A 24791-nucleotide genomic window follows, 5' to 3' on the forward strand; every position below is an offset into this window, starting at 1 on the left:
ACATTTAGACATCAAAATAGGCCAGGAATCCTACAAATCCAACCTGGAACAAAGGGTTCAGTCATCCTTTAGAAGTTACTTTTGAAAGAAAATTAACTTTTATGTGGAGAATGTTTGTGGCACAAGTAAAAACGTAAATAACCTACCTAAAATTCTGACCGCACTGAAGCCAAATGGGGCAAACAGATTTTAATGAGAAAGGTAAGTTTTCATGACATTTTGCAAGGCTGCAGTACGTTAGTTTTAAAGGGCAGAGGGCAAGGCAAGAAGGGTGAGAAATAGCTCAGCAAGGCCAGCTCTCTAAATTCCTCACATACACTACAGAAGTGCTGCAGGACAAGGAAATGTTACTCACCATGTAGTAACTGGAGTTCTCCGAGGTGGGTTCTCCCAATGTAACATGCACTTCAGGTTTGCATGTGCACTTCATGTTCCCAGGACCAAAGATTTTTCCCTAGCAGTGTCCATTTGCTCCATGCATGCACTCATGCTCTGCCGTGAAGCTATAAAGGGGGCTGCCAGGCTGCCACCGTTTTAGTTCCTTCTCTACCGCTAGGCCCCACTTAGGGAAATTGAGGTAGTGGGGAAGGAGGTGGGTAGTAGACATAAGGACACTTGTCCCTATGTGTCATGCCCCACTTCAGGTGATTCAGAAGCAGTCTCTCTCTCTAGGAGGTGGGTACCCACAGTTCAATGTGTCAACAGAATGCAAAACTGCTCTACCCAGGGAGGCATCCGAAGCAGCTGCTTGTACCAGTGCATAATGTCTTGCAAAGGTATGCACAGAACCCCATGTTGCTGCTTTGCAGGTGTCAATAATAGATACACCCTTGAGGGAGGCTACTGAGGCTGCTTGGACTCTTGTTGAATGTGCTCTCACACTCCTCTCAAGAGGGACATTATTCAGCTCGTAGCAAAGTATGATGCATCCTGAGATCTATTTTGACAGCTTCTGGGTAGAAGTGGCCTCTCCTTTCATCCTTCCCACAAATGATACAAAATGTCTAGGATATTTCCTAAATGACTTCATCTTCTGTAGGTAAAAGGTAAGGGTCCCATGCACATCCAAGAAGTGCCACATTACCTCTTCCCTATTGGTGTGTGGTTTATAGTAGAACACAGGAAATGGATGTTTTGGTTAATGTGAGAGTCTGACACTATCTTAAGGATGCACTTCAGATGCAGTCTCAGGAATACCTTATTCTTGTGGGAAACTATTGGAGGGGAACAGAGGAGGTCTGCCATGACTGCTCCTAACTCCCCATCTCTTTTGGCCAGTGATTGCGACTAAAAATGCTACCTTCGTTGAGAATTGCAGTAAAGAGTAGGGTACCAGAAGCTCAAACAGTGCTTTTGTCAGAGTTGCTAAAACCAGGTTCAGGTCCCAGACTGGTGTAGGTTTTGCCATGGGAGGGAAAAATAACCTAACTTTTCAGGAATCAAGATGTGACTGGGTGTGAAAACACAGAGTAAGTGTCCACTTGCCTGTCTCTGCCTACTATGTTTGGTGGCTCCTGACACTAGCTGAGAGTTGGGAGGCAGATGACAGAATTGGTATTCCAACCCTTTCACAGGTACAGAATACATCTTTTCAGCCTGCTTATCTAGTGGTGGAACTGTGGTAGGTATCTGCCGAAAGTGTCTTTGTAGGTTTGGTGATGGCTTTGGTGAGCACCATTCCACTCTGTCCTCAGCCATGCAGAATGTCTAGCAGTGCACAGAATGTGTAATGCCTCTGCCACCAGTTTAAGAAAGTCGTGGAAGACCTTAGAATCATCAGGGTATGGCAGGGAGGCAGGAATCACTGCTTCGTTGGGAGACAAGGACAACAAGATCAGCAGCATGATGGCATCTTGTTCCTGTTGGGCCTCTCCTCCAGATTGTTGTTGTGACTTCTGAGGCTGAGGGTGCTCTTCCTCTACCCTGAGAGCCAGACATCTTTGCAAAAAGAAAAGGAGTACTTGTGGCACCTTAGAGACCAACAAATTTATTTGAGCATAAGCTTTCATGAGCTACAGCTCATTTCATCGGATGCATGCAGCGGAAAATACAGTGGGGAGATTTTATATACAGAGAGAACATGAAACAATGGGTGTTACCATACGCACTGTAACGAGAGTGATCAGGTAAGGTGAGCTATTACCAGCAGGAGAGAAAAAAAACCTTTTGTAGTGATAATCAAGTTGGGCCATTTCCAGCAGTTAACAAGAAAGTGTTAGGAACGCCGGGGGGGGGGGGGGGGAGGAGGAGGAGGAATAAACATGGGGAAATAGTTTTAATTTGTGTAATGACACATCCACTCCCAGTCTTTATTCAAGCCTAATTTAATAGTGTCCAGTTTGCAAATTAATTCCAATTCAGCAGTCTCTCGTTAAGAGTTGGTTTTTGAAGTTTTTTTTATTGAAGAATTGCGACTTTTAGGTCTGTAATCGAGTAACCAGAGAGACTGAAGTGTTCTCCGACTGATTTTTGAATATTATAATTTTTGACGTCTGATTTGTGTCCATTTATTTTTACTTGGAGACTGTCCGGTTTGGCCAATGTACATTGCTGGCACATGATGGCATATATCCTCTGTCTCATAACATGGGTATGTCAGGTGATCGTGACCTCATATCCCCTCGGAGCAAAGCCCCAGGGTGATAGATACCAATATGTATAGGGAGTGTTCTTAATTGCACAGGAGTACTGAGAAACTCTGGACAATACAGATACCCTCTCTGAGCTCAACCCCTGCTAGACACCCTCTGGGAAGTAATCCGGGATGGGTATCCACTATATTCTTCTGACTCCAATCCCAAATTCAGCAGGAGAGCTCTTGGTCCTAGAGGAGGCAGTGATGGCCTCCCTCTACGATACTGGCAACGGTATAGCTTGACTGCAGAGATATCTGTACTGAATGATATCTTGGTACTGGACATGGGACTCCAGAGAGTATCACAGTGACTCTAGTTCCATAAATACAATTAAGTCACCCACTGCTGAGAAACGGGCTGGAGCGGAGAGAGTAGTTTCTGTAATTCAGCCCATTGGTGCAGAAGAAGCCAGAGCCGGCAGTGCGGATGCAGCAGCTGTTGATGGTGCCAAAGTACCACTCTTGGTTCTGGAACGTGGTGTGGCCTTACCTTCTGATAAAGTCCCAGTATCAGATGGCCCCACTCTGAAGCACGAGGTGTCTCCTGACTTGGTGCAGGACAGAGACTTTTGCCTCTTCTTAGAGAACTTGGATGTGGAAGGACAAGAGGGAAGATTATGGGAGACTTTTTGTCTCCCTTCCGTTTGCCTTCACTCTCCTCACCCGAATTTGTCGGAGCTGGTGGGCGGTGCCTTGGAACCAGCCAGAGCCACTATAAGGAATGTTCCTACCATCTTAAGACATTTGGGAGGGGGATCTCCCCAGTCAGAGCCTGTGTCCGCTCTCATAGACCTCTCCATGAGGAATCTTTTAGGTTAGAACTCCCTTGACTGTTTTGTCATCCTTGGAAATGACCTGCAGATACCGCACCTAGAAGGGATACGGGTTTTCCCAGGCAGTCCAAGCAAGTGTTGTGATAATATGTAACCAGAAATTACTTCTGGCAGTCTATGCAATTTTTGAAGCCAGGGATCCTTGGCCTACTCTCCACACTGCCGTTGGAAGAACTAGAGGGTGGTAAGAGTAGGTGAGTGAGTGTGTGTAAATAGGAATTATGATGTGTGGTACAGGAATCACATTGCTCCACATGCCATGGGTGGGATTCCCAAAGTTTAGGAAATCAAACCCCAAAAAGCTGTACTGATTAAAACAACTAAGACTAATTTTTAAAAATCATCTACAGGGAAAGCTGAAGTAGTCAGCACATACACTAAAACTTCATCCTAAACCATGAGCAGTAAGAAGGAACTAATATGGTGATGGTCTGGCAGCTCAGGGTGAGCATGAGGAGAATGGGGGCTCATGTGAGGACCAAACAGACTCTGGGGAAAAATCTTCGGTCTTAGGCAGATGGAGCACATGCACAAACCTGAAATGGATTACACATAGGGACAAACACTCGAAGAACTATGGACTATATATTATATTCCTGGGGGAATTCTGTGCAGAAATTAACGTTGTGCACACAGAATTTCCTTTCCCACACAGAAATGGGCTGCAGTACTGCTAGCCGGCATTAGGAGCCACTGGACTCAGCAGAGCCCAGCTTGCTCGTAGAAGACACTGCTGGGGGAAGGAGAAGGAGCTAGAGGGTTCCTGGCAGCTGCAGTTCCCAGTATGCCCTGAGGGAAGGAGAGGGTGGCGCACAGGAAACGATTGCTCAGTCCCAGGCTTGCACAGAATCAGGCTGTTTCTCCCTCTGGATTCCTGGGATCTTGGGGGACAGGGGGACGGGTGTCTGGGCAAGAGGGCAGGCCCAGTGGTGAGCTGGAGCCGGTTCGCTGGAACCAGTTAAATTTAGAAGCCCTTTTAGAACCGGTTGTCCCGCAAGGCAACCGGCCAAACGTGGCACCTTAGGCGCCAACTCCATGGGTGCTCTGGGGCTGGAGCACCCACAGGGAAAATTTGGTGGGTGTCCGGCCCGCACCCAGCTCACCTCCACTCCGCCTTCTCCCCTGAACGCCCTGCTCTGCTTCTCCACCCCCCGCCCCCCCCAGGCTTCCCGCAGGAGGCAGAGCGGAGGTGAGCTAGGGGGAGGGGACGGGACACGAGGAGGGCCGTCCATGCCAGAACAGGTAACCTGGGGTGGGGGGGGAGCAGCAGAACCACTCCCCACTCCACCTCACCTCCACTCCGCCACCGCCTCCCTGGGCCTGAGTGCGAAGCCGCCGCTTGCTTCTCAGCCCTCCCAGGCTTCCTGCGCGAACAGTTGATTCGCAGGACGCCGGCGGTGGGGGAGCAGAGAAGCAGAGCAGGGCAGCGTGTTCAGGGGAGGAGGCAGAGCAGAGCTGGGCTGGGAGCTGCCAGTGGGTGTTCCGCACCCACCAAATTTTCCCCCTGAGTGCTCCAGCCCCGGAGCACCCACAGAGTCGGCGCCTAAGGCGCCACTTTTGATGTGATCAGTGGGGGGGGGCAGCCGCTCCCCCTGCTCGCTACACTACGCTGCCCCAGGAGCCAGAGGGACCTGCCGGATGCTTCCCAGGAGCCATCCCAGGTAAGCACCGCCAGGACTCCCCACCTCACCCCCCAGCAGGTCCCTCTAGCTCTTAGAGGCAGGGTGGGGCAGGCACCCACTACGGTGGCCCACGAGACCCTCCTGCCCGGTTCCAGGGGTAGTCAGGGGATAGGGGAGGGAGGTGGATGGGGCAGGGGCCCTGGGGCGGGAGGCATCAAGGAACACAGGGGGTTGGATGGGGCAGGAGTGGGCCATGACCCTCTTGCAGGGTGACGAGGGAACTGGTTAAGATTTTGGCAGCTCATCACTGGGCAGGCCCCACAGCTGGGCTGGGGGGGGGGGGGGCGGGGGGGGGTTGGGAGGTTCTGCAGGTATCTGGGCCGGGGAGGCCCCATGGCTGGGATGATGGGATGTGGGTATCTGGGCTGGGGGGACCCTGCAGTTGGGCTCTGGGGATGAGGGGGTTTGGGTGTATTGGCTGTGGGGAGTACAGGTGGGCCCCGCAGGGGAGGGGTTGTGGGTGTTTGGCCCCCCAGCTGGTCTCTGGGGATGGTGGGGAAGGGGACAGAGAAATAGGAACTGGGTTGTCATAGGGGTTTCTTTAACTCTCTACTCCTGGGGGAATTTTTGTGTGTGTCTGTATTGTTACAGACATACTTGTTGACAGGTATTTTTAAATAAATTACCAAAATAATTGAAACTGGCATGATTATGTAGTGTTTCTTGACAAATAAAATTTGCAGAATTTTGCACATTTTAAAATATTGTATGCCGAATTTTTAATTTTGGGGCATAGAATGTCCCCATGAGTAATATTAGGATCAACTTTTTAAAAAACTTTCCTTTTTAAAATCAATGGAAAGTTTTAAAAAATTGAGGACACAAAAAAGACCTTATAGAAAAGTATATATATTCATGTATTTTTTAATAAAGTAGTTCATTACTAATACTGCGAAATTATAACAATCCACGGACAAAGGTTCCAAGAAGGTAAACCCACTTTTAGATAAAAATGGGGAAGGCTGTGTATTTCAAGTCAAAATTATTAAACATATGGGACACAAATTAGAACTATACAGTTAAATATAAACAATACACAATAGCATTTACTTATTATTTGGAAGAGTTTGTACATTACACTTAGGTGAACGTTTAGTAAAGTCACGCATTTCAATACCTCAATCATTAAACCTATATCTACACTAGAGACCTTACAGTGATACAGCTATACTGATGTAGCCACACCACTGTAAGATCATGCTGCTCCATGCCAACAGGAGAGAACTCTCCTGTCAACATAATTAAAGCATCCCCAATGAGTGGCAGTAGCTATGTCGGCAGGAGAGTCTCCTGCCGACATAGTATTGTCCACACTGGCGCTTCTGTCGGTGTAACTTAGATCAGTTGGGATGTGTGTGTGTGTTTTTTTTCATATTCCTGAGCGACATAAGGTTTACTGACAAAAGTGCTAGTGTAGACATACCCTTAGAGTTTACAAAAAACTCTATATATTTACCAAAGAGTCATTTAGTAAATATATAATAATCTGATCCCTAGATAGCTCTCCACTAAATTTCATTATTTCAAAACTGACTGAATTGGGACTTTGAAGTTAAAAGTGCTAGCACACTTACCATCCATCACTGTCTGCTGCATTCACATTAACACCAAAATCAAGCAGGAACTTTACAATGTGGTGATGACCAGCACACACTGCATTATGCAAAGGGGTAATTCCTTCATCATTGGGTTTGCTGGGATCATCAACCTATGCGAAAAAATTGAAATACTTAAGCCCAAATCATTTCCTTCACTGAAAAAACGTGGAAGAGACAGACTACATTTAGAAAAGTTCACCTCATAAATGATCCTCTGTACCAGATCAAATTCTCCCTCCAAAGAAGCATCAAGCAGGAGAGCTAAAGGGTTGAACTTTACCCTCAAACCGTGACCAGTTCGTTCAGAGTTAGGTTTCTTCAGGTTGGTACGTTTAGTCTGAGTGAAAGAAAAAGTAGATGTCATTCCAAGTTGCATAAATAGCATAAAATATTCAGCTTGTTTTAACCAAACAAGCATTACTGTGCCCCCAAAGTGCTGATTAAGATTTGTCAGCATTTCCATTATAAAACCACAGTAGCAGATATGAAGCCCTGAAAATACTAAGTTTATCATGTGGAAATCTGACAGTCATTCCAACACAACAATAAATTACTGTTTAAAAAAATGGTTAGAAGGTACAGTAGGTTAATTCTTAGTTCATCCCACATTTCTGAATATAATAGTTTTAAATCTCATCTGACATCACAAATGAAAGCAAGTCTGGTGGGCTCATCCTAGTCTCTAGCAAGACTTTGGTCTCATTACAAATTAAATGATTCAGCATGACTGGCAGTCTCTGCTCGGGAAAATCTCAGGTTTGAGCTAGCAGGAGTGTTCATTACAGGTTAGGACTGAGATGCATTAATTTGCTACGCTGTTTGCGGTGAGGAAGGAAAGCTTGCACAGCACTAGACTATTTTATGTGTTTTTCTAACCAGTGGTTCCAGAAGAAACATGTTCACAAAAACTGAACCATTTTAAAATTTGTTTTGTTAAACAGCATTTTACACCACTCATGCATTTTTCCCAGGCTCCAGCAAAATGTTTTAGCAATTTATGCTTTATGTGGACTACAGGCTGAAGGGTTTTGAAATGTGTGTTTTAAATTTCTGTTATACTTAAGTTTGGGGAAAAAAGATTATCTCCCCCTTCTCCCCAAAATCACTTTCACCTGTTCCCATAGGGGATACATGCAAGGCCGTGTGTACTCCGTGGCCAAGCTGGACCTAAATTCTTCAGCAAGGTCCTTGGATTCTATGACAGCTTTAGATAAATGAAAAAGTAGATGTGCTCACTGTATTCAATATGAAAGTGAAAATACAGTCATTGTAGCTGAGTAATATTTTTATATTAAATCCAATTTATTTTATGCTGTCCCCACATTTTCAATTCTCTACATAGTGCAGATTTTGACAAGACAAATAGTGTTGTAGACGTGCCAAGCTGAAACTGGAGGTTTTAGCAGCTGGAAGGGGGGCAGTTGGGGGCCGTGGCACCTGGGGAAACATGGAGGGTAATTTGGATTGTGGGATAAGCACATTAGATGGATGTTTCTGCTAAAATAAATCAGCAATGTTGACATTTATGTTGTCATTTTTAGGGTGTTGAGGTAATTCCCCATTGAGGGGAATATGGGTAGTTCACACCACCCAGAGCTGTTTTTTCAGACTGCCTGCAGAACTAGAAAAGCATCAGCGCAGCAGTTCCTACTCAGGTTCATGTTTACAGTTATCTTTGCAACCCTGAGGTCTGAAAGCATTTTTTAAATTTAAGTCTGATTCTGGAATTCAGTTCTTGGCAAGGGGTAATTTCAGATAAAGTTCTTCAGAAAGATGATACACAGGACCCTGAACATGCAGGATCATCTACAAAGTATGTGCATCATTTCCTTACTATCTAGCCAGAGTTGCATATGAAGTAATATTAGTACAGAAACAGCATTTTTGTCAACTTATCCATAGGAATCTTCCATGGTGCTATGTTCATTTTCCCTTTATTCCTTTGATACCATAACCCTTATGCTATTTAGATTATTTAGCATAATCCCATTGTCTTCCAGTCACTGCAGGAATAATTGACTGTATAGCAACTTCCAAAGGCCAAGAGCAATACGCAATAACACTGCATTTCTGCCATCACTTACTGGAGGAAGTGGAGGAGGAACAGCTGGTGGCACAGGAACTTCATCTTCTGTTGGGGAGCTGACCTCAGGTATGGGACTGGGTGACTGTTCAGTGGAAGGGACTACAGCAGGATTGTTATTATTGTCTTCAGTTGTCTCAGAGGTTTGGTTAGTGGTTTCAGTGCTAATCAGTTCCTCAGTGGCAGGAGAAGGTAATTCATTATCATTGGCATCTGATGAAGGAGGAGGTTCATCAGGAAGAGCAACCGTGGGTTGCACAGAAATAGGTTCTTCAACATTGCCATTGGTGCTAGTATTGCCATTATCAACATCTGCTAAGTTGCCTATAAAGTCCTGTGGGTTGCTTGGTTGATAAAAAGGAGCACTTTCTATTCCTCCAGCAAGTGTATTAAAGCGCTGATATAACAGCTTCTGTATATTTGGTCCACTGGGCCCTTCAGGTTCAGTGATAGAGCTACGCTTCTTTAATGGCCTAGGAGCATTGGCTAATTTTCTTCTAAGAGCTTCAAGATCAGCATCACTTTGATATCGTAGGGGTGAATGCACAATAGGTGTAAGCTTAGTAGGACTGAGAGGGCGAGGAATGTTTTCCACATTGCTATTTTCACCTGATGGTGGAATGTTTTCCAGCTCTTGATCTTTTTCAGTGAACTCAATCTGAGGCTGAGATTGTGGCTGTGATGTGTGGGCGGGCAAAGATCCATGAAGGAATGGTAAAGGTGATGGAGAAGTTGAACCAGACTGTAGAACAGGTTTTCCATAAACTGAAGAGGAGAAAATGAAAGTGAGGGACTGTTCTGAATTTATATCAAAAAGGTCATGCAATAAGCTGCTGGATGCGCATGCTGCTGTTTGTTCATAAATCAATATAGAAGAAAAATATGTCAATAGCTAGGTTATGTCATAACCTATCACCCAGTTGGCTGATCAAACTAGGATATCAATACTCATCTGTTAGCGATGGAGATACTTCTGATAGAGTTATAAACTATTCATTGACAAACGGAAAGAGAAGGGTTGTTGTAAAGAAAACCCTGCCAGAGACTATTTCTTTAATCAATCTCTGTAAAAGTATCTGGAATACAATGTATTACATCTAATATAATCTATATTGTTCCAATAGTTAGTTAGTATGTTTTAAAATAAAAATGTCTCTCAGCACATGCCTATTTGCCACCTCAAAAACTACAAATGGGGTTAAATTAAATTGTGGTGCCATACTGTTTGAATAAGAAAAAGCAAAATCCTCCTCCTTTCCTCTAAATTTAGACAAGCTATTCAAACAAAATAATGCTTTTAAGGTAACTGTATTTACATTAATCTCAATTAAATTATTATTTATTACAAACAGATCAAAAAGCAAGTCTACTGAGTAGGTCTGAGGTAATAGTAGCCTATTTCAAAGGGAAAGGCAATAAATATATATATTCTACCTGCTTTTACTGATTTATTTAGGGTATTGTATACAGCCTGTTGATAGTTCTTTGGTGGTGTTGCTTGCTGAAGATACATTGAGTAGATGGAACTGGAGTTCACTGTTTGAGGTCCTTTTCTTGGAGACTGAGGCCTTGATCCTTTATCAGCTAGAAAAGGCCTGATAGCCACAGTTAAAGGGAGCTCAGGCCTGCCATCTCCGCCAGGAAATAAGGAGGGACCAGAAGGTTGATAAGAAGGGCTAGGAGGTACAGAAATTCTCTGTTGTATCTGTTGTGAGGAACTAGGCTGATGTATATTGCTCGATGGTGGTAATGGAATAGGTCTTTGCCGATTTGTTATACTGGAGCCAGGTCTTGGTAGGCTGCCATCCTTCCGCCTTTCCAGTGAATTTGTAGAACCTGTTCCTAAAGGAACAGAGCTTGGATAGGTTCCATAGTTTTGAGGCAACTGCTTACTTACACCAGGGATAGTAGGTGGCACTTTCCCCATATCAAGGCCCTAAATAAGAACAATACAAGTATTGTATGAAAAACTGGGCAGACTGCACCATCTCACAAATAAAATAAAAATAACCACGAGCAAAAACATGCACATCTTAACTAGTCAGATTCATAGTCCTGAAGGACAAGGAATAAATTATATGTATTTACATATATACACACAATTATAAAGCATGTTTTATAAAATTGTATTAGACATTATGCTTTTAAGAGAATTTTCCACAGAAGACTCAAAGATCAAGAGAACCAATATGTATCAGAGAGCGAAAGAGTATGCACACATCTTACAAGCCCATTGTAAGATATCTCCAATTGCAATATGTAAATATGAATCAAAACAATATTTGCATCATCAAGGACTCAATTTTCAAACTTAAGCGCATATCTTTAGGCACCTAAGTTTGCAAGTTTGACCCCAAAATCCATTTGGTAATAAAGTGCAGTAAATCTACACGGCACTTCAAGAAAAGAAATTAAGACAAGGTCATCACTTGTCGGAGCTTACAGTCTAAGAAAAATACAGACCACTGGGCAATGGTGCAAACACCAGAGGACACAAAAAAGACAACACTGGCAGGCTCAGTGTATGATGGATTTGAAGATTATTTTTTTAAAAAGGATTTTGAAGGAAAAGAAGAGGGAGGGTGATTAGTGGAAAAATGGGAAGTTATACCAAGCAGCAGCAAGTGGCAACATGAAAGGTGTGAAACTGAGAAGGGAGGAGGAGACAAAACATGTAAAGGGAGAGAATTAGGAGTAGGAAAGGGCTTGAGGGGGAGAGTGGGAAAAAGTGAAAGCAGAGATGTACATGAATGACAATACACAGAACCCTGAAGGTGAGGGACAGGAGTTGAAACTTGATGTGATAAGAGACAGGAAGACAGTGAAAGAATTTGAAGAAGGGAGATGAAGAGGATTTTATTAGCGACATTTTTGATAAATGGAAGGGAAAAAGTGAGATGAGCAGAGACCTGAGGCAAACCCTGCTAGAGAGGCCAAAGCCATAGTCAAAAGTTTTAGCAAAAAAGATTTATAAAAATACTACACAATTTTGGTAGACATTATGAGTTTACTGGTTTTTATATGCTGCAAAACAAAAGAGCACCACATACGAAACCCACCAGCTTATCAGTACTTCCTAATACTGAAGATGGCAAAGGTTGACTGGATACAGTTCCTTGTTTTAAAGCAGTATCCATGCTTGATTCCTTCCAGTCTGCATTGGAGATTTGAGGTGGTTTTACCACAGGGGTTGAACTCTGTTTAAGCGTTGGCCAGTTTCCATCATTAGCTTGAAATAGAGGGAAAATGTGATATTTATGGTTACCAATGTCGATCACTGTAAACAAACAAAACATTTGAAGTGGAATCCATTATTCAGATTAGTTTAATCACAATGGGATTAATATGATGCCAAAAATCAGATAAGCTCTCATTAATGTTAGTGTCTGATCCAGAAGAGCAGAATAAAAGCTTAACAACCAGGAACAACAAGCTATTCGTTACCCTTTGACATGCAAATTAATTGTATTAAAATCAGCTCTAATGACAGATAGTGAATATTTGGGTACTAACTGCAATTTCAGTTATCATATTCCAAAATTAAACTTTTTTTAAAAAAAGTTCATCTATACATAGAAATATGCCATTAGCATTCAATATTTGATAATTTTTGGTGAACTACCAAGATACAAGGCTAAATTCTGCAACGTATCAATTATACCAATGTATATCATGAGTAACTGCATTACTTCAGTGGAGTTTTTCCAAATTTGCACCTGTAGAACTGAACACAATTTGGCCCAGAGTCATTGATATGCAGTCAGTTGTAAGTAAAGACCTGTTGTAGCTACATTAATTCCAGAAAACAAAAATCTCCCAAAGTGTACATTAATGTCTTTCTCCTCTTCCCACTACCTTCAGTAATTATAATAGTGTCTCCCTGTTAAAGATTTAATTTTTCAGAAATTCATCTTAAATCAGTTGAAAATTTCAAGCCACAGGCATATTTATTCATTGCATGCAAAAATATTATGCACAATTGCATGTAAATTGAAGTAGCTAGAACTTGACTGAGTCCTTAATGCTTTAGTGTACAATTTTAGTAACTGGAGGAAACAATTCACTTTCTATTTTCCCAACTAGGATAAAAGTTTTAAAACTATCTGAAAGTTAGACCTATGCTGTTACACTGTAAAACAGTTTTGAATTAGTGCTTTGTTCTCCTGTTTAAAAGATCATATTTCAGTTGCTAAACTCACTCTTGCTCTATGAAGTGGATACGGTTGTTTTCGTTCTCCCACTGTTCTATAGTGACCACAGCAAAACAATTTAATAGTAGTATTGATGGCCTGTGAAAGAGGCACATACAGCCTTACTTTACCAGAGGACGGTAACTGAAATGCCAAGTCTTATGTGGAGAAAAGGGAATTTATTGGGATTCCTGGAACCTCACTGAGAGAAGACCAAATGAAGGTCAGCAATACTCAGTGACAAAGCCTTCCACTTCATCTCAACTTTACAGAGAAATTTTATCTAGGCCTCTCACTGATCCTTTTTTCCATTTCCAGATTTGTTACCATACTCCATCTTGTACAGTTTTTTTCAAAAACTATTTGACTGCTACCCCACAAATAGGCCACATAAGGGTGTGATAGATGCAACGCAGTTTACCTCACTCATCTTAGGGCTTATGAACCTGAGCCACTTTTATTTAACATCCAATTTCTAAAGAAGTTAGACTCTGGAGACTGTTCAGCAACCCATATTTCCACCATGCCAGCCCACATTCAGAGTTTAATCAGCTCGTGAATCTGTCTTTATCCTAGCCCACATGATTGTGATCTATTTTCTATCCTTTACTCATTTGCAAGTTACACTCTCTGCAAGTGAACTGCCCTAGTAATTATCTTTTAAATTACCTTTTCTAAATGTTCCACACTAAAAAGTTATAACAACATTTTAATTTCAAGTCAATCTTGGTTGAATTCTGAGAGATAATTATGTTGGGATAAGAATGCTTTTCTGATTGTTAATTTAATACAGTTAAGATCATTGTAGATTTTTTTGCCCAAAGCACTTTGTGTAACATACAGTCCAGAAACTGCTTTTCAGAGTTTGTAGAATGCCAGGAAGTGCTGTAGTCAGGGCCGACATCAAGTTCTGACACTGTCCATAAACTGTGCACCTTGTTTTTATTATCATCATCTAAGTGACAAGAGTAAGACCAAAAAAAGACAAAAGTAAAAAATACGCGCCTCTAAGTAAGGGTAATTTTTCTAAATGTGAACAGTGCATTGGATTAATATTTACTATACGATATACCTAAGATGTTTTTTAATTCTAGCATGTTTATTATGGTTACAGTTCATAGTTCAATTCCAGCAGTTCCTATATCCTATTTACACTAAACAAAGGAATGAAGATTTAGATTTAGTAGTTTAGATTTAGATTTAGTAGGTAAGAATGAAAAGAAGGAAGCACTAAACTTATTTAAGGGGTAAGAAATAGCAAGACATCATAAAACATATTTCACTCTTATAAATACACATGCACATAGGTTTAAAAAGAATGCTCAAAGAGCTAGACATGCATGGAGACTGTCTCTCACATTACCACCTAAACTGCGTGTCACACATTCAGCTAAACTGCAGTAACAGCCTACAATTACAGCTCTGGCCGCTAGAAGCTGCTGTGGAGAGGTGCTAAGCTGCTGCTGTCTGCAGCTCCCTCTGGCGCATCTGACCAGAGAAGGACCAGCTGTTAGGAACAAGCAAACCCTGACAGTGGCAGCGAGGGTTGCCAACCTTCCAGGTTTGTACTGGAGTCTCCAGGAATTAAAGATTAATCTTTAATTAAAGATATGTGACGAAACCTCCAGGAATTCATCCAACTAAAGTTGCCAAACCTTGGGCAGCAACAGCAGCAGCAGCAAGCGGAGGCAAAGGCAAGGTCAGAAGGTGAGAAGATGCAGTACTGGCCCTAGGCTCCCCTATTCAGCAACCAGCCAGTCTCCTAACTTGGACTCCACCATTCACCAAGCTGACCTGCTCCCCTGACAGGTCCCTGCTACCCCCTGCTCCTACCCAGCCCTCAGTCACCCCACCCAGTTGCCCATAATTCCCTAAGGTATCACAAGCCACTTCCAGCTACATCTTTCCCCAAGACACCTCCACCAACCCAGCGGTCCCCTGCTTCCTCCAAACTATCAAGTTATCCCCCTGGATCCTCCTAAAAGTCTAACTATCCAGCTGCCCCCAACACCCTTTGTAACCCCAGCCATCTTCAAATCCTTCCCCTCCACCCAGGCCTCCATCTTCCCTCAGCCTCTGAGCTTCCCCCATCTTTCCCTACCCAGACGCTCCCACAAACCCAGCTTCCCTTAGCTAGTCCCTCCTCCAGCACTCCCAACACTTCTGTTGCCTTCATCTTCTGCCCATGCACCCCCAAAAATCCAACTTCCCTTCAGTATCTCTGAGCCACTCCCGCTAACGCTATTGCCCAGCTTCTCTCTCTCTCTCTCACACACACACAATTTCATCTAATTTGGTCATTTTACTAGTATATTCTAACAGTAACCATATACTGTAAACCAACAATCTGAAGATTCTTGATTTCACTATTACTATTATATTTGGGCCTTTTATAGAACTTTGTATTCATAGATTTCAGACCACTTGATAAACAGGAGATAATACTTATTCCATTTTATTTACCCACAGTCATGTAGAAAGTGAATTGCAAAAGCAAGGGTGAAATCCTAGTCCCACTGAAGTCAATGGGAGTTTGCCATTGACTTCAATGGGGCTGAGATTTCACCCAGGACCAGAAATCAGATCTCCCAATTCCCAGCACAGCAGACTATATAAACCCTCATAGCCTCACACATAATCCTATCTCCAAAGTAAGCCTACATATGCCAAGTCTCCCCAACTTTGTGAATCCACCCTAATTTATAGGTTGATGACCAATACAAAGTTTCTAGTAAGTTTTTGTAACTATTCTTTCAGTATCTTTTTAGACCTAAACACTCAATGGGCAAACTCATCTGGCAATACTCAAGGGATGAATTAGCCCCAAATCCATTTATTTCCTTTTAATCCCCAATTTAGCCTCCTAGAAAGTTTACATTACAATAGTGTATCTACTGCATACCAGGACACAGCACAATTTCTAAAATTGCTGTTTAATATGCATCTGTATGCATGAGCTCAGATCACCATTTTAAAAACTGGCATTCTTAGCTAGCCAGCTATCATCTACACACTCACAGTGCAGGGTGTCAGACAGAGTAGGTGCCAGGAGGATGACACTTTGAACAGCAGACTGAAGAGAGGAAGTGGGAGGTGACAGAATAGGATCCACTATTATGTCTAAATCAGAAATCTTCCAGGTTCCTGGAGATTTTTTCACACACCCATAATCTGTCTCTACAGGACAGGCAGATTCAGTCACACAAAAAAAGAAAGAAAAAAAGTGGTGGAAAAATTACAATATAATGGCAATGCAGAAATTAGAACAGGAAAACTCAGAAATGCAGAAACAAACACGACACTTGAAATAAAAAAATCTCAAATTTCATTTTTTTTCCTAGCACTGGACAGACAATATTTTCATATACAGCTCTTTTGAAAAATTTGCTTTAAATACTTTACATGTTTATGATTGTAATTGTAAGAACCAGTCTACACTACAAAGTCTCAGAGAGAACAATCTCTCTTTTACAGTCTGAAAAGGTCTAATGCAGAATAATCCCTCTGGTAGAATACAGCAGCTTTAGAAGTACATATGCAATTATCCAAAAAATACAGTGAGATTTACAAATACCAAAATGGTGTTTGCATATAAACTGCAACTTATGAATTGACCCTTTCCACATGATAAGAGACTTACGTGCAACAAAATAGAAGCCAACACGAAGGAGTTGCTAATCTGTCATTTCATTCCACATTTAAATCACCATAAATATCTGATTTAAATTTTCCTCAAGGACAGGATATGCACACCCCATCATTGATTAAGTGAGGAAGAGTCTAGAAGATTTTGTACCAACTTCCAGAAAGTGAACAAAGTGTCCATATTTGATGTCAAACCTATGCCCAGGTTGGAATGAGCTACTAGATATAGTAGGAAAAACAAAATACCTTAACACCCTTGATATCACAAAAGGATATTCATAGATCACTCTAATACTACAGCTGAAGAGCAAGGTTTATGGCCAATCCATCTAAACATAGTTTGCATTCATCCAAAAGCAAGTACTTAGGGTATGTCCTATGGACTGGTTCAACTCCCAACCCAGGGAGCAAGGTCCAAGCTTTGAGTGGGTATTCAATTCCAACCATCAAAACATAGGTGAAAAGAAAAGGAGTACTTGTGGCGCCTTAGAGGCTAACCAATTTATTTGAGCATAAGCTTTCGTGAGCTACAGCTCACTTCATCGATGCATCCGATGAAGTGAGCTGTAGCTCACGAAAGCTTATGCTCAAATAAATTGGTTAGTCTCTAAGGTGTCACAAGTACTCCTTTTCTTTTTGTGAATACAGACTAACACAGCTGTTACTCTAAAACATAGGTGCAGTACTGCCTAGCTATTACAGATGATTGGCTCAAATGTCTCCTCCCACCCATTTTTGGATCTCACTTGAAAGGTGACCACAGTATGTGGATTGGTGCATTTCTCAGTCTTAAGTCTTTGTTACCAACCCATTCTTCAGAGTTTTGACTTTACTAAGACAAACTGCCAGTGCAGAGAGTTCAAGGAGAATGTGAGCCAATAGGCTCAAGCACCCATGGCACAGATGACATGGGTGCTTTCCTACACCAGGCCCCATATGAGAAGGAGTATTACAATATGGACAGAATTGTTAATTATGGGATACCTGGAGGCTATAGTGTTGAAGAACATATTATAGGTATGACTGCAGAGAAGCTCCTTCATTAGCCGCAGTCAGGAAGGAGCTGGCAGTTGGAATACTAAAGGACATTCCACTGCAGAAGTAGCACAAGACAGACACACCCCAGAGCCAGAACCAACCAACCATTTTCAAACTTATTTTGGCAAGCTCTCCTCTTTCTGGGGAAACAGACCTGAGAATAGAAATCTATTACAACTTCATTTTTTGCGAAGTAGTGTATTTTGCCCAATTAAATACTACTTAAATTAAAAAAAATTAAGACAAAGCAGAATACTTTTTTAAACAGATGAAAACAAAACGCTGCAAAAATTAGTTGTATTATATTTACAGATTAAATTGGAGTTACATACTGGATTTTAAAATACAAACGGATTTAAAATCCATTATTTAGAAGCAAACACTCGTAGAGCAGAATTATTCATGGTCATATTTCTGACAATTGCACTTCCTCTTTTGTAGGTGCCCTATTCAGTTCATTAGCCATGTAAAAGACTGGAAAAGCCGTGGAGACAACATACACTCAGCCTCTTAGGAAGAATGAGTGAGAAGAGACAAAAATACCTCAGATCTGTCTTGAATGACTAATATGCCCAATTCACAGAACAGCACTGAGAAGCCTAGCTCACTTTGACCAGAGAAGATTGTCAAGACATGCAATCTCCAAGGACCACTCCTTTGCCTCCTCCTACCCCAAATGTTTTAATAACCATTACACTTAAATACTTACCAGATTTTGATCTCCCATGAGTCGCAGTGGAAGCGATGGTGAGAGACTGTGGTTTCACTGGGTCTACTGGTACAGCATAACTGCCAGCACTAGGAACTTGGATGTAAGGCCCCACTGCTGCTACTCTTCCTGAAGCACTCAGAGATGATTGGGGCGATGATGTTCCATTAATACGATTTAACTAAAATAGACAAATCAAAAATTATGTAAATGTCTATTTATCTAGGTATTTCTAGTGTGTTAAGAAAAAGTATAGTTGAACAATCTAAAATTATGCACTGTAGACAAGTCACCTCAAATTTGTTAATCAAATTTGAACCGGAAAAACAGATTTCTACTCCACAAAACAGACTTCGTCCACCTGAAACTATACAGAGTTCTCAACCACAACTATATTTTCCACAAGAAAAATATTTTCCTTCTGTTTAAGGGCTTGCTTCACCTCCAGACATTATAAGGTTGGGGCCCTAATAGGGCACTGAAAACCAAAAGTGAATCTAACTGTAATGGCCCCCTCCATCTGGGCCTTTACCTGGTCATCCAGAGGTACATACCATCAGAAAACAAATGTACAGTTAGGGTGACCAGACAGCAAGTGTGAAAAATCGATTTGGGGTTGAAGGGGGTAATAGTTGCCTACATAAGACAAAGCCCCTAATATTGGGATTTCTGGTCACCCTACATAGAGTATCCAGCATGCAGTTGACCACCGTGCTTAATTTGTAACAAAAGAGGTGCCGGGCTCAAGCAATTTTTTTACATTTATAACTGATACAGCAAGCCCAGAGGTGACAGGGCTACGAACTGCCAAGCCTAGAAGTGCCGGGGCTCAGCCTTGCAAGCCCTGGCACAAATTAAGCACTGGTTGTCCAGGTTATTGAACTACGGGCAGATCATCAAACCACTTAAATAAAAGTCACCTTTCTGCTCCATCCTTGGAAGTGGTGATTTTCATATTTGGGAACAAATATTTTACCAATTATCCAAACCTAACAAATGCCATGATGGAAAGCCAAAAATTAAGCCCTCATTTCTGAAATATTGTTACTGTTGCAATTTTTAAACAATATCCTAGTTCCTAACATAAAAATAAAAGGAAACACACTGCAATCTAAGCTTTTCCTAATGTCAGTGGAAAGAATGACAAAATTCTGGATTTCTAAAGGTTACTATTTTCAAAAGAAGTGTTTTTGTAATTGTGGTTTTTCAGCTGGAGAAAAAAGTTACATTTTATGACTCTCTTAGGTTGTTGAAACCACTAAAATGTGGCCCTTTTAATAGTTTATCTTACAGGAATGTTTTCTTTTTGACGTGCCTCAACTTTTTTCTTGTATAGTCGCTCACGCAGCTCATTTATACGCTTGTCCATCATAGCCACCTCCATGTTACGTTTGTTTAAAAGTTCTTTCTGTTGCTGAAGCTTGGAGTTCTGCTCCTGGTTAAGCCTATTACGAATCTTTAAAAATGCAATTGTTATAATTAAAGTAGATAATTTGACAGCAGGTGAAATAAAGTATTTTATAAGATATCCAAAGACATGAAGTAATGTAGATTAAGTTCTTGGCTCTAAGTCTACAGTTCTACATAGCCTGTAACATTTGCATTGAAAGACAATTCTTTAGAATAATAAGAAGAAAATATATCATAGGAAGCAATTGTACATTCATGAGCATATGATGAATCATCTAATTTATGGCAACTCCAAGCATCTAAGCATAAACACGTTTCATAAAGGAACACTGATGAGATAAAAACCAAATCATATATAAAATGTCATAGTAAGCTCATCTTTTTAAACCTTCTTAAAGTCAGTCAATTTTTAACTACCTGGATGGTAAAAAAATATATATATATTTAAAGAAAATGTCAGTTTCAACAACAGAAGCTATGCTACTGATTCTGCTTCCAATTCCAAATGAAACCTCTTGATACATGAATGGGATTCTAACTGAAATGCTGGTGCATAGGCTAGACACTGATTTTCCTTTCTATGTGGGAATTAAGGTGAAACCTTCATTTGAAGGCTTCTAAAGGTTAAGGGGGTGGGTTACCTCTACAGTTTAAAATAAATCATTGCGTCCTTCATAATTATTTTTCTTGTCTCCCCATTGGCTCTCTTTGGCACCTTCAATAATTCTGATAGTTTGTCCCAGTTCTCCACTTCCCATGTTGATTTTACATGCAAAGATTTTACATGAGGCAAATTTAAATCTTGATAAATATGTCGGGGGTCAAACTGACAACGAGCAACAATACAGACCGCAGCAATCTGTTAAGCATCTTTGCACTTAGAATTGCTCCAGAAATAGAGATGCACCTAGTGTAAGTGATGGGGGAAAAAAGCTACTTCTTTTTCAATTAAATAAAAATGAAAGAAAGATTAGATTAAGCTTCAAATTGTGCAACCTTGTATCATACTTTAAATGAAGTTTCCCTCCACTTCAGAGAAAAAAATTATATTATATTTTAGGTTTCACAGTAACAGCTGTGTTAGTCTGTATTCGCAAAAAGAAAAGGAGTACTTGTGGCACCTTAGAGACTAACCAATTTATTTGAGCATAAGCTTTCGTGAGCTACAGCTCACTTCATCGGATGCATACTGTGGAAACTGCAGAAGACATTATATACACAGAGACCATGAAACAATACCTGATCCCACCCCACACTCCTGCTGGTAATAGCTTATCTAAAGTGATCACTCTCCTTACAATGTGTATGATAATCAAGTTGGGCCATTTCCAGCACAAATCCAGGTTTTCTCACGCTCTGCCCCCCCCCGCACAAACTCACTCTCCTGCTGGTAATAGCCCATCCAAAGTGACCACTCTCTTTACAATGTGTATGATAATCAAGGTGGGCCATTTCCAGCACAAATCCAGGTTCTCTCACCCCACCCCTTTCCAAAAACCACACACACAAACTCACTCTCCTGCTGGTAATAGCTTATCCAAAGTGACCACTCTCCTTACAATGTGTATGAAAATCAAGGTGGGCCATTTCCAGCACAAATCCAGGTTTTCTCACGCTCTGCCGCCGCCCCCCACACACAAACTCACTCTCCTGCTGGTAATAGCCCATCCAAAGTGACCACTCTCTTTACAATGTGTATGATAATCAAGGTGGGCCATTTCCTGCACAAATCCAGGTTTTCTCACCCCACCCCTTTCCAAAAACCACACACACACACAAACTCACTCTCCTGCTGGTAATAGCTTATCCAAAGTGACCACTCTCCTTACAATGTGTATGATAATCAAGGTGGGCCATTGCCAGCACAAATCCAGGTTCTCACCCCCCCACCCCCATACACACACAAACTCATTCTCCTGCTGCTAACAGCCCATCCAAAGCGACCACTCTCCCCACAATGTGCACGATAATCAAGGTGGGCCATTTCTAGCACAAATCACAAATCATGGTCTCTGTGTATATAATGTCTTCTGCAGTTTCCACAGTATGCATCCGATGAAGTGAGCTGTAGCTCACGAAAGCTTATGCTCAAATAAATTGGTTAGTCTCTAAGGTGCCACAAGTACTCCTTTCCTTTTCTTATTATATTTTAGTGATTGTTAAAGAGCATATCCCAATTACATGAAATCATCATACAAGAGAATGTCCCCATTTAAAAAAAAAAAAATCACGTCAATCTATACTCAAAGGTTCAGAGCCTAAGGATAAAAGAAATACATGCATGTCAAGAAAGTGAGACTTGTTGAAAAGCATTACTTGTATTTCACATTTTTAAACTAATACATGGTAGAGCTCACATCTCAACCACAAAACACGATAAGCAAATTATAAAATCGATGAAATTCTGGCAAAATGGCATGTAGTTAAATATTTGTAATTTCATACATATAAACCAGAAACCATAGCAATGTAAACAAAATACTTTACCTTCTAAATTAGTAAGAGCTACACTATAGCTATAAAGGTATACTTAGAGAAATAAGGTAGAGAGTAATTGCAAATTTTTATTGTATTTGCAGTTTATATTTTACTTCTGGTGATTCTGTTAAAATATAATCAGGACGGGCTTGTTATTTAGCCCCTACACATTTTAACTATATCATATATTCACTATTATGTTTTCATACTGCATTTTACAATGGATATTTCCACTGCTTAATCATACTTTCTAGCTATGAAAGAAGGTTACACAAGGTTTGCTATACCTACTACCGCACAAAAGAGAAACGATTAAGATCTGAAATTAGTCTGAGATCATAAATTTTAGAAAAAAGGAAAACCGAAACAAGCACTAGTTTTACATGCAGAGTTCAATTTTTGCATATACATTCTCTTCACTGCTGAGTAATCCTCTTCAAATCATTTATACAGGTTATTATATTATTTACAAGTTATAACAAAGTGGTGATAAAAAAGTGGTTTTGAAAATTAATGAAGTTCCCTTACCTGAGGTTTATTCAGTTAATGTGCCCTTACAAATTAACACACACATTCTATCATACTGGTTAATGGGGTTTCCCAAAACCAAGTACAACATGAGTTGCAACACTAGGTGGGGGAAGTATTATTTTTGTTAATCTATAGATATTGTGAAAAATGTCTCAGTTAAAGGTTTACCTGTAGTTCTTGGTACAACTTTTTTAATTCTACAGCAGCAGGTCCTGTCATCTGTCCATTATAAGACTGGAATCCATTCAATTTCCCTTTCCTTAAGTCCTCCAATTGCTGAGTTAACTGATCCACTTTTAACACTGCTGCTTGTAACTCCTGCTGCTTCTCCTGGAACATGGCACTGATATGCTCAATTTCAGTAGCTATGATTTACAAAAAAAACACACCACAACAACCAAATGAAATACCAGTACAACTGTCTTGTGTGTTTTCACGGTTCTAAACATACAGCTATTGGAAACTGTAGTCCTATATACGGATACTTTTCCATCAATTTAACATAGCATATAAACTTATGCTTATAACATGCTAACATAATTTGCAAAAAGCTGAACATATTTACTAAAATTTATTATTTAATTAATTCACTTGTGAAAGACCCTTTCTAAAAAAAGAACAGATACCCAATTCAATATCCTGTTGCTATACTAATATTTGCAAGTTACGGTACAAAACAGCATCAGTGAAATTAACAATGGAAATAGATTTGAAATATCCACATACACAGATTGCCATTCATTATCTTGCTGTAGTCCACTTGTCCTCTCATGGCACGTATTTTTTTCAGCTTTGACTCCTGGGTCTCCACCCGTTCTTTAAGTTTTTGAAGCTTTTCACTCTCAGAAATAGACTGCTGCTGACGGCGTTCTTGCTGCTTCAGATAACGTAAACGTTGTTCCTGCCAAAACAAGGAGAACATGTATTCTAATTTTAGAGGAATTTTTTTTAATAGGTGAATAACGGCAAAACAAACAAACAACAAAACTTGACTTTAAAGAAACCCAAACTTCACTATCAACTTTGGATGGTTTTCTTGCCTATACATCTTTTCTAAATAAATAAAATCACACATGATAGTAAAATGTAATTAAAATATACAACACTACTCCCAGAAAAACCTACTATAATTTGTGCCTACACAAATTTGTCTTAAAAATAGGAACAGGGCACACTGCTTTTGAAGCTACTAAGTCAAACATCAAATGTACACCAAAAACAATTTCAGACTAAACATTCATTCCAACACATCTGTGAAGCTTCCGCAAGCATTTGTTTCCTGCTGCTAGGAGCATGCTTCCTGCTGTTGCAAAATGTCTTCCAACCGTCCATTACTTAATTTCCCAAAGGAAGCAAACAATGGTCAGTAGAGGATTTTAGACAGGCAAAGATAAGGAGATCTGCTATAAGATAAAGTTCCAGCTCTCTAAATGACAGCCCACGCACTGAGCAAACACGGGAAATGTTTCTTTTTTTTCCAATATAATTTCTTCCAGAGAACTGCAAATACAGCAAACTCTGTTAGCTTAAATCCATTTAAATATATTTCAGTCCTGCAGTCCAAGCATGCAATAGGTACTGTATATATTATATAGCATCATTAATAGTGTCACAAAATGCTTCACAGAAATACAAAACTTTGAACATACGTTCATGTTTATATATTCGGAAGGGAGTCTAATACAAAGAGGTAACAACAATATACTAATCCTTTTAAAGATGCATATAACTAGGGAGTCATACTAATTTTCGATGTCTACTGTTTATTAAGCTGTAGTGTTCTATATTGCCTGGATTTAGAAGTATTTATTAATGCAGCAGATTTCTCAGGCTCTTTTATTCAAAATGTTGTAGTGTATTTTTCTAAGTTCTTGAAAATTATATATGCCTATGTTGAAGGAAATCTATATATAATTTTATCTATGAACAGCCTAAGTCTTTCAATTGTTGCAGTTTGTC

At 40.7% G+C, this 24791-nt stretch overlaps 1 protein-coding gene and 1 long non-coding RNA gene across 5 annotated transcripts in view; one reads left to right on the forward strand and one right to left on the reverse strand.

The window, feature by feature from the left end:
* PPP1R13B (protein phosphatase 1 regulatory subunit 13B) overlaps window positions 1-24791 on the reverse strand; it is a 142078-nt gene that overhangs the window by 5906 nt on the left and 111381 nt on the right. For 3 of the 4 annotated variants that reach the window (XM_077819457.1, XM_077819460.1, XM_077819458.1), the window contains 9 exons: window positions 23559-23733; window positions 23001-23197; window positions 19705-19869; window positions 18414-18594; window positions 11891-12060; window positions 10266-10767; window positions 8833-9596; window positions 6948-7085; window positions 6725-6858 (listed from right to left, as the gene is read on the reverse strand). In XM_077819457.1, coding sequence (XP_077675583.1) covers window positions 6725-6858; window positions 6948-7085; window positions 8833-9596; window positions 10266-10767; window positions 11891-12060; window positions 18414-18594; window positions 19705-19869; window positions 23001-23197; window positions 23559-23733 — 2426 coding nt within the window. The remainder of the gene's footprint in view (window positions 1-6724; window positions 6859-6947; window positions 7086-8832; window positions 9597-10265; window positions 10768-11890; window positions 12061-18413; window positions 18595-19704; window positions 19870-23000; window positions 23198-23558; window positions 23734-24791) is intronic. The other variant, XM_077819459.1, reaches the window with a different exon arrangement.
* Window positions 20-19915, forward strand: LOC144266176 (uncharacterized). Its single transcript, XR_013346441.1, has 3 exons — window positions 20-201; window positions 8749-8900; window positions 18146-19915. It is a non-coding gene; the product is annotated as an uncharacterized LOC144266176 (long non-coding RNA).

The sequence above is a fragment of the Eretmochelys imbricata genome, chromosome 6 (assembly GCF_965152235.1).
Source record: "Eretmochelys imbricata isolate rEreImb1 chromosome 6, rEreImb1.hap1, whole genome shotgun sequence".
NCBI lineage: Eukaryota > Metazoa > Chordata > Testudines > Cheloniidae > Eretmochelys > Eretmochelys imbricata.